This window comes from Solea senegalensis, linkage group LG2 (genome assembly GCF_019176455.1).
Source record: "Solea senegalensis isolate Sse05_10M linkage group LG2, IFAPA_SoseM_1, whole genome shotgun sequence".
Classification (NCBI taxonomy): domain Eukaryota; kingdom Metazoa; phylum Chordata; class Actinopteri; order Pleuronectiformes; family Soleidae; genus Solea; species Solea senegalensis.
The window spans coordinates 22,604,408-22,614,572 of NC_058022.1; the positions used below are offsets into that span (position 1 = coordinate 22,604,408).

At 39.9% G+C, this 10,165-nt stretch overlaps 1 protein-coding gene across 2 annotated transcripts; it reads left to right on the forward strand.

Moving 5' to 3' along the window:
• The first annotated feature begins 5,104 nt into the window (after positions 1-5,104).
• On the forward strand, positions 5,105-8,913 carry LOC122765061 (homeobox protein engrailed-1-B-like). Of its 2 annotated transcripts, none has more exons than XM_044019128.1 (2): positions 5,105-6,145; positions 7,987-8,913. In XM_044019128.1, exons 1-2 carry the CDS (start codon positions 5,608-5,610, stop codon positions 8,307-8,309), a joined length of 861 nt encoding a protein of 286 aa, XP_043875063.1. In that variant the 5' UTR covers positions 5,105-5,607; the 3' UTR covers positions 8,310-8,913. The 2 variants fall into 2 exon arrangements, with proteins under 2 accessions (XP_043875063.1, XP_043875064.1); XM_044019129.1 differs by having other exon boundaries at positions 7,990-8,913.
• Positions 8,914-10,165: the final 1,252 nt, after the last annotated feature.

Below are 10,165 nucleotides of genomic sequence, written 5' to 3' on the forward strand. Positions count from 1 at the left end.
CATATAACTTCTCTACACTGGCTCCCCGTACAGTTTAGAATTAAATTTAAAATCCTCCTCCTCACGTACAAAGCACTTAATGGTCAGGCCCCTTCATACCTGAAAGACCTAGTCTTACCTTATCACCCAAATAGACCACTTAGGTCACAAAATACAGGTTTACTTGTGGTTCCCAGAGTCTGTAAGAGCGGAATGGGAGGCAGAGCCTTCAGTTACCAGGCTCCTCTCCTGTGGAATCAGCTTCCAATGACAGTTTGGGAGGCGGAGCCTCTCTCTGTATTTAGTTAGACTTAAAACTTTCCTTTTTGATAACGCTTAGAGTTAGAGCTGGTTCAGGGAAACCTGGACCATCTCTTATTTATGCTGCTATAGACTTAGACCTTCCCTCTCTATCTCTCTGTATCCTCATCTTGCAGGTTGCAGGATCAAGATCCAGTTTTCGAGGCTATCCATATCATACATATACATACATACATAACCTAGCTGGATGCTATCTGGCAACATTCATTCTAGTCATCTAAACTTTAGAAAGCAAAATATTTTACTTACCATGCCAGAAAGTAACTTTGTTATTGTGTTGGAGCAGTGGTTAGTGTCCCAGATTGACTGGGGTTCAATCCACACAGAGGGACAAAGGTGTCTACTAATTTCCAGTCACCTATTCCTCTACATTTATATTTTCTTCTTCTTCAAATGCAGAGAGGTAATACTGAGCATGTACATAACATGTGTCATTACTGTAGTGTCTTTTCAAAAAGCTTTTTAGAGTGGATTTATCTCAAATTTAATGTTTAGAATACATTCTTCACCTAAAATCCGTAGTTTAAATATGAAATATCAATTTCTCATGGTTAAGGAGTAATTAATTTTCACTCAATTGGTAGAGATCCAGCACCCCTACAAACCCCTAGATTGACATCGCAAAAGCTAATATTGGTAAAAAAAAAATATATATATATTTTCACTATTTTTACCCAGGCCGTCTGGGCACCCCAACTTTGATTGACTCTCCAGGCGATTCCCCGAGGATTTGGCCATGGATAAATTGTGAGGTGTTACTAGACACCTAGAAGGACATATAAGCTATTGGTAAGAAATTTGTTCACAGATTTTAACATAACAAAAATGCCTAACTCTCCCTACATTTATCATCTTTCTACATGTATAATATTTTATTGAAACTTGCTGTAATGGGTGAAAGTACAAAACTTTTTTTGGAATTGTATGTAAGAACAATTCTAGCCCCCATGCTGATGTTATATCAGAGTCGAAGTGTAACTCAGGTGTGACCTAATTGAGTGATTTTGAGCAAGTCCATTGAATAGATACATTTCAGTACTTGACCATCTTCTATTTCATTTGAAGAAAGCATTATGTTGCCAAAAACATTTTTTGCATATCGAGTTTTTTTTCTTTGTTTAAAGGGAACATATTATGCAAAATCAACTTTTTAACCATTTTAAGACTCTGGAGGCATTCGCCAAAGGGTGGAAAAAGAATACTCAGTCATGTTTTCGTGGTCCTCCTTAGTGTAAGTATAGGCGATAAAACACGCAATGTTGGATTCCCTGCGCTTTTGACGGCAGCATGCGCATTTGACCGCGAATGTTACCACCCCACCAGTAAGTTTACTTCGAGAGCTCCACCTTAGCTCCACCTTGTCCCTGCGAGAGTGCAGGCGAGGGAGGATGAGCAGTATTATGTCAACACGGAGGGACAAGTGTGCTGTTCGTGGCTGCACAGTGGAGCACAGTGTTTTACACAAACTTCCAGCCTCAGAGGATTTGTGTGTCAAGTGAATAAATTTTATATTTGAAGCTAATGTGCCGGATAAAGTCAGAACGTGTGTTTGTGTGTTTGTGTGTTCGTACCACTTCGCATCAGACTGCGGCCAGCGGTCGCCGTATTTAGTCAGCGAATGTATTTCCCCGACGTACAAACACACACATTTTTAAGAAAAGGTCACATAGAGCTCATAACTGACCATTCCGACATGTCCTAATTAAAAATATTTGTTCAGTGTCCTCCATGACCGGAGAACAGACTCAGTCTGATACAGTCACATACAGCAGCAGTTTATTCAGCTCACCGCGCGCTGCTGGCGATCAGCGGTGGCGATCAGTGGTGCTGTCCCTAAGTGTTTTTAACTGATTTACAGTTTGCCAGTGTGCGGCTCGATCCTTATGTAGGACGTCTCTTCTGTGACGGCACTCTCGCTGTTTTCTGCGCACGCTGCCATGTTGATATTGTCAGAGAACTACTGGAGGGAGGGGGGAGGAATGAAACAGGATCTGAGTGAGTGCTGTAAAGAGGACAAATCAGTAACCCCCTGGAAGAAGTGGGTGTGTGTTTGCCTGTGTCTCATTTGCATGTAAAGGGACCATGCACAAAACCGAGTGTTCTGAAAGGGGCGGGCTAAGCAGGGTTATTGAACTGCTATGATACTTCATCCTTATGGTATTTTGACCAAAGCATGTCACTGACATGTTCATTAGGACACCAGGGAACTATTTTAAATGGGGAAATAGGGTATAATATGTCCCCTTTAATACAATGCTTAATGCATGTAATGCAGTTGTGGGTGATGTATTCAAAAAACAATTAGGAAAAATAATCAGTAATGTGCTGTAAAAAGACAAATGTATATAATGTGTTTGCAAGTGAATTAACTGTAAAATGCTGTGGTAACAATCAATAAAAAAAGATGACTATATTTTAGTGACAGTAAAATTATGTTTAGAGTAAAATGACACCAATGCGGCCAGCTATCTACTGTTATTTCAGGAACAATCTTTATAGTGTTTGCACCATGTGAAATTCCTTGTATATGCACTTATACTATATAAATACAATCAGAGTCTGAGTCTGCTAGTCCTAAACAAATCCTAAATAAATCTCTATCTGAGTTGGTTAAAACAGCTAACTACTGCTAAGCTGCAGGTTTGATCATTCTTAAAAAAACAAAAAGCACAGTGTCTGATGCAGCTATTTCAACTTAAAAACTGATCAGGTTTGTTTCGATTGTTTTTCTGTCTGTAAACTGAGTCTTTACTCTCTGTATCAGCCTTTACCCTTTAACTCTTATGTGTTTAGATTTCCTCATTTTCTCATAATGTGATTATAAAATGGCCATTTTAACTGTTGTTTTACACATGTTACTCTTACTGCTCACTAGATGGCGCTCTAATACTATTTTAATCGACTGTTCATTCAAGCGTTAGGCCATATCAGTCATCTCGTTGACATGAACTATTGCATACGATTACAATGCTATAACTTACAGTTATTTATTTAAATATATCTTTATATTATATATTATATAATATAATATTATTAAATATTATATTATAATATTTCTTAACGGGGCCAGAGCCCAACCTGCAGGTTATTACTTACGGTATTTTTATTGAATGATGTGCAATCAGTGAGGAGCCTGCTTAAAGTGAATGAAATGTTGACTTAATATACAAAGCTCTGTGGACTCAGATGCGTTTATTTTACAAGAGTGACACGTTCATTCATTTTACGATTGAAAGAGTAAAACAAGTCTCTTGAAATAACCCAATATCTTTGGGCAAAATCGGAAAACACAATTTATTAATGTTTTATATTACACTATGTGTGTGCGTTATGTCCCGTTTACATTATGTATCCTTTAACCTGCAGTTAAAATGAATAATCTAAAGAATAAACGATTCAATTTTTTTTTTCACCGTGAGTGTGTATATGTTTCCGTGTACGTGAGGTGGATAATCATTCTGAAAAAAGTAAGAATTATAAAGTGAACTGTAGCTATGCACTGCAGGGCACTGATCTTTTTTTCTAATATGGTTGCATATGGTCCAAATATAGCCTATCTTGGGCGATTTAAAAATATATACCTGCAGTAATGGTTGTTTATAAAGTGTACCTGTTCTGTGGGGTGAAGACAGGTATGTGGTTGGATGAGCGAGATGGTGGGCAAGTATGAGGTGCAGATCCCGGTGTGTGTGTGTGTTGCTGGCTGTGATGAGTGCAGAAGTTCGGAGCAGAGCTAATGGTTATTACTGTATTGTTTTGGCGTTGTTGCAGCCGACAGTAACAGTTCAGTTGCTAAACTCCGAATTCATCACTTCAAGTGTCCGACAGGACATTACTACTGTATATGATTAGCTGGTAGACGCCAGACTACACAAAAAACAAGCACAAACACATGCTACTGTAACACAATCACAGTTATGTTAAACCACATTCTTGTGAGATTACAAAACCATTAAAATAACGTAAATCCAGCGGCATGATTATTACGCAACACTCCGGTGAGCACCTTGAGTTTAATCAGCGCAGGCGCACTTGAGCCTCTGGTTGGTTAAAACAACCAAATCAAACAAAGGCCTTTAAAGATGAATTACACCGATTAAATTGTGTCTCAGTGCAGCACGTATCCCAGGCTGCAGTGCGGCTGTTTTATTACAGTAACACCGTTAAAATGTTCCATTGCTGCGCTGCTGTCTATTGTCCTCCATTATATTATTGTTGGCTCACTTTGCGCTCACTTGATGGAGTGTTTGGGCAGTGACGGTGACAGGCTTTGAGACACTATCCTCACACAACCCGGTGATGAACATCCCGGTGATCAGGCAGAATAAAGAGTAATTAAAAGCCATAAATTATCCGCCGGCGCTGCTCTCTCTCTCATAGAGAGATAAGAGAGCGCATTTCCAGAGCTCGGCCTGGAAAACAAAGCAACAATGACATTGGTGCTTTAGCTCAGAGAGGAGGATCAGTACTGGAACAGATACAGGTGTACATCCATTAAATGGGGGGGATCAAAGTTTAAATTTGGAAGTTAATTTAATGCAGTTGAGCCGTAAACGCACGTACACAGTCTGTGTGTCTGAAGCTGAAGGTGCAGAACAGTGATAATCTCTTGTTTGGCTACTCAGTAAGCGTGAGGCCACCCTGCACCACAGCTCCACTCTCTGCTCAGAGAGGCCTGACATTATTGGACGTCGTCGCCCCATGTCCAAACGTGTCCCGCAATGTGATTGGCCAAGTGAGCTTTAGATGTTATGCTCGTGTGTCTCCGACGTGTGTGTGTACTTGTATTTGTTAACTATTTAGGACCTTTTCTGGCTTGAACACTGGCCTTTTGGAGGTCCTTGTGGAGACCAAAATTCTGGTTCTAATAAAGAACTCCATTCCTGGTAACTGGTTTAGTTCAGTTCGGTTTGGTCTCCAAATGCATGGAAATCAATGCAGTATCGTTTATAAGAGTAGCTGCGCGAACCTGTGTGTTTGCGCGTGTGTGTGTGTGTGTGTGTGTGTCCACATGGTAATATTATGTGAGGACTTTGTGAAGATCTGACTGTCAGCGCAGAAAAGGCTGCTGGTGTGTGGGAGCAGAGCACCCCAGCAACTATAGCCAGTCTTGTTCCAAGTCGCCGACCATGACGCGCTGGAGCGCATTAACGCAGGATAACCACAGTTTGAGAATAATTTAGCAATATTACGGTGAGAATATAACCATGTTTTAGTGTTCCCCCTGTTGTAATATTTGGATACAAGCAGAGGCCCACTGAGTGGAAGTGGATTGAGAGAAGAAAAGCCGTGTTCTTCACAAGAGCAATGATGGAGGAACAGCGGCATGTGAACAGCACGGACAGTGAGGGAGAGAGCGTCTCCCCGGCTCCCAGTCTGCTCTCGCCGCCCATTCGGCCCTTACAGGTCGCTCAGCAGGCACACAGGACCACAAACTTCTTCATCGATAACATTCTGCGACCGGACTTCGGCTGCAAGAAGGAGCACGGTTTGGGCTCACGGGAGCGGCCGCACAGCTCCAGTCGGGAGCGCGTCCACTCGGTGGTTAGCAGGCCGGGCCTTCCCGGGACGCCGTGCCAGGACTCCAACTGCAGCAGTGACAGCACTGCGTCCTCTACCACTTTGGCCAATCCCAAAAAGAGCAGCGTCGACGGAGCCGCAGCCGCCGTTTCCACCGGGAGCAGCGAGGTGAAAGCCGAAGAGAGGACTGACGGCGGGGCAGGGGAGAACACCTCCTCTTCGCTTGTGATGCTGAATGGCACCGCAGCGCCAGCAGCGGACAGCCAGCCGCTGCTGTGGCCTGCCTGGGTTTATTGCACCCGGTACTCAGATAGGCCCTCATCTGGTAAGGCAATAGATTCATGAAGGAGGAGGGGAGGCACAACTATAGCAACAACTGTGAGCGTCCAGTTATTCTGATGATAAATTATTAATACTTAAATACGTTTCTGTCGCAAAATGTTAAATCAAATGCAACAATTTTATTATTATTACTATTTTGTTAATATTATTATTGATAATAATAATAATAATAATAATAATAATAATAATAACAATAATAATAATAATAACAATTTTAATTTAACAAGACATCATTGCTACTTTCTAATTTCTCAAAAATAACCAATACAAATAATTACAATTCCAGGCCATTTTAATTCTGCAATCAAACACAATTACATTTATATTTAGTTTTACATAAAAAAAAGGCTAAATGTATTTAGCATGTAAGTATATTGTAAGATGAGAATGAAGCTTTGGAGTCTTAGTATTGCATTTCCTAATGATATAGGGTTACAAGATGTGGAATCTCCGGTTAACCAGCATTTATTAATTAAGGATGTACAAAACATTGTTACATTACTCTCTTTTTTTTTACTTTGGAAGCAATGAACCGAACCGCGACATATTATCGCGTTTCAACAAGGACTTAAGGAAACATATGTAACACGTGTTCTTAATAATTCACAAGAGGAAACGAAAATATATATTTTTTTATTAATTTAAACAATATAAAATACATTATATCATTTGCCACAGATAATGGTTTTAATTGCTTGTAAAAAAATATATGAAACAATCACATTTTAAATAAAATCTAGAATTGTTTTACAACCTAGAATGAACCTAGAGGTTCAGTCTTATACCTGTGATTTGTGTGACTTTGTGTGTGACACAGGCATTGATGGGCCGATCAACAGTAAAAAAAAGGAAAAGAAAGGAAAAAAGGAAAGAAAGAAACAGCAACCAAAAAACAGTCGATACATGTCTTACCTGATGTTTTCCTGACGTTTTACACATTTCAGGTAAATGAAGGACATCAAATTTGTTAGTGCAGGAGAGGTCACCTCAATGAGTGACTGAATGATAACCATTATTACCGAGTCGAAATGATTAATCTAATGTCATATTATCTCTCTAATGATTGTACTGTAAGTCATGTGTCTATTGTATTTTATGTTTCACATGCACACTTTGTTCATTTGTAATAAAACCAAAACATTATTTCGACACCGTTTATAGTCCACTAAAACACATAAGTACGACCAATAAAGAAAAAAAAAAGGTTCAGTCACAAAGAAAACTCTGTTTAAAATTTAGACATTAACTGCTACTTGTGGTCTATGTTTTTTTTAGTATTTCTTTTAGGAATTATTTCAGTATACAATTTAATTTCAAAATGTTAATCATTGCTTGTGTTTTTTTATGAACCCCTTTCTTCTCTTCTTGTTTATACATTTGTACAACTGTGAGGAAAAAACAACAACAACGATACACGTGTGAACGTTTCGCGCATTAACATTTCTGCGGCTTTACTGTGTTGATTCCTAGAGTTTTGATTTATCACCGCATTTTCTTAACACCACTTACCGACACTCAGCAGTTGTTGCTGCTGCTGTGCGATTTTAAACTGTGTTGTGTGTGTGTGCGTGTTCTCGCAGCTGCTGAATTCAAACAGGCAGTCACAGCAAGTAGATGTGTGTTCACGGCTGATGCTCAGCTGGAGCTCAGTGTGAGGTTTCTGATAATAACAACAATAATAATAATGATAATAATAATAATAATAATAATAACAATAACAATAATAATAACAATACCACATTCACGGCCGATACTTGTTTTTTTGCCTGTCGATCACAAGCTGAATATTCATATTTCTACTTTCCTGTCCTTTCGCTCATACTGCAGGCCCAAGGACACGGAAACTGAAAAAGTCGAAAAGCGGCAAAGAGGACAAGCGGCCTCGCACGGCCTTCACGGCCGAGCAGCTGCAGAGACTGAAGACGGAATTTCAGGTGAACCGTTACATCACGGAGCAGCGGCGCCAGTCTCTGGCCCAAGAGCTCAACCTCAATGAATCCCAGATTAAAATCTGGTTTCAGAACAAGCGGGCCAAGATCAAAAAGGCCAGCGGCTTCAAGAACGGCCTGGCGCTACAACTGATGGCTCAAGGACTGTATAACCATTCCACCACCACCATCCAGGACGACAAGGAGGACAGCGACTGAATGAGCTCACTACCCGCTGCCTACTGACTGTTTCATTCAGACACTCTGTACACTGTAAATACAGATAATGAAGACAGTGAGGGAAATCTTGGCGTTTCATGCTATTCATCTCTCCTTGTTCTCCTATGCGGACGCGACCGAACAATAGGTACAGACTCCGGGTGATCTACCGCCGCAAAACCAAAGATTTGATTGGGAACCAGAGCCTGGACACTTTCACTGACAATGTCAATGACAATGACAAAGGCAACATTTCCCCCGTGAATAATGTTGGCCAGGTTAACTGCACCTCACTGCAGCTCGTGTTTGCTTTGTTTGTGGATGACACTACTGTAGCTGCTGCCGCCGCCGCCGCTGCCACCCCACCATCACCAGACATCGCTGTTTTAATAACAGTTTTCAAGGAGCAAAAGAGTTCTAAGAACTGTAATAATTACATGGTCAGTTTTACACATTTACTACTACAAAATTAAATCCTTAAAGGAAACAGTTAAATAGATGACTATGACTGCAAAATGCCTTCAGGAATATCATAGAGATACAGTCCGTTTAGTCAAGGCCCATTCTTCTTCTTCTTCTTCTTCTTCTTCTTCTTCTTCTTCTTCTTCTTCTTGTCATTATTATTATTATTATTGTTATTATTATAATACATTTTGTTTGTATTTATTTTGCGGGAGGGGGTTTGCACATTCGCGATTGAAGAGACATGTTCAAACATGACAATAGTTCAGTTTAAAATCAGAAAAATTGCCGTTTTTAAAACCTATAAAGAAAGAATGATATATTGGAAGAAATAAGGAAAGAAAAAAAGATAGATAGATGGAATTTTGAATTCATTTGACCACAAAACAAATTCAGATAAATACATGTTATAGTAAATAAAATACATTAAGTATGTGGGAAAAGAATATAGCGATAGGGTAGTTGAATGACTATGGTATGAAATGACTATGACTATGGATGATGGTAGTGGAATTGTTCTTCGATTGATTGATTCTGGAATCAATCAGTCATATTCCTTTGTTTTTTTAGGCCTCTTTATCCTCCCCGTCGATCACGCGCTTTCCCCCACAATTAATTTAGACTAAATTAATTTACTGCACATTGTTAGGTATTCTTTGCTTTCTTTTTGTCATATTTATAGAAATTTCCAATTTCTGCCACACAAAAAGGATGATTTGATTTTAAAGTCATCGTCTGTTTAAGTCTATATGACATCTTCACAATAATGCTGAATGTTTTTCTTCTGTTTTCATTCGTTTACGTTCTTACATGGACGTTGAAAGGGTCACTTTCCCTGCTGCCTTGATTTGGTTTATTTATGCAGGTGAAACTGCAGACAGACGTCAAATAGCATCAGACAATGTGAGCAACAGACAGAGCGGATGGTATACATAATGTACATTTAAACCATGTTGCCAAATAAACACTTTTATATCGGGAAAAATGAAAAGAATCCTCAGGAAGCTCTCTGACCATTTTTCTTACAGAGGGCGAGACCTGTCCTGATATCCAATTACTAAATGGAGTTATTGTGTGTACGTGCAGAGGGACATATGAATCTATATTCGTAGGGTCTTTAGAAAGCAGTTGGATTTACGCTGTGATATCAGCGCTATTCAGAGCGTTGCAGAGCATGAAATTGCTCCGGCTCTCTGTGCTCACTCGTCTCATCAGGCAGCTCTTTGCAGGCTGTAAACCGAAGAGCTGGGGCTTCTGGAGAGGGAAACTGCATCGGTGTGTGTCTGTGACCCGCACGAAGTAAGGTAAAGGCCACGTCCGCGGCCTGCAGATTCAACCTTAAATTTCCTTAGAATATAAAATAAAGTAAGGTGTCTAAAACAAGGCCTTAAGAA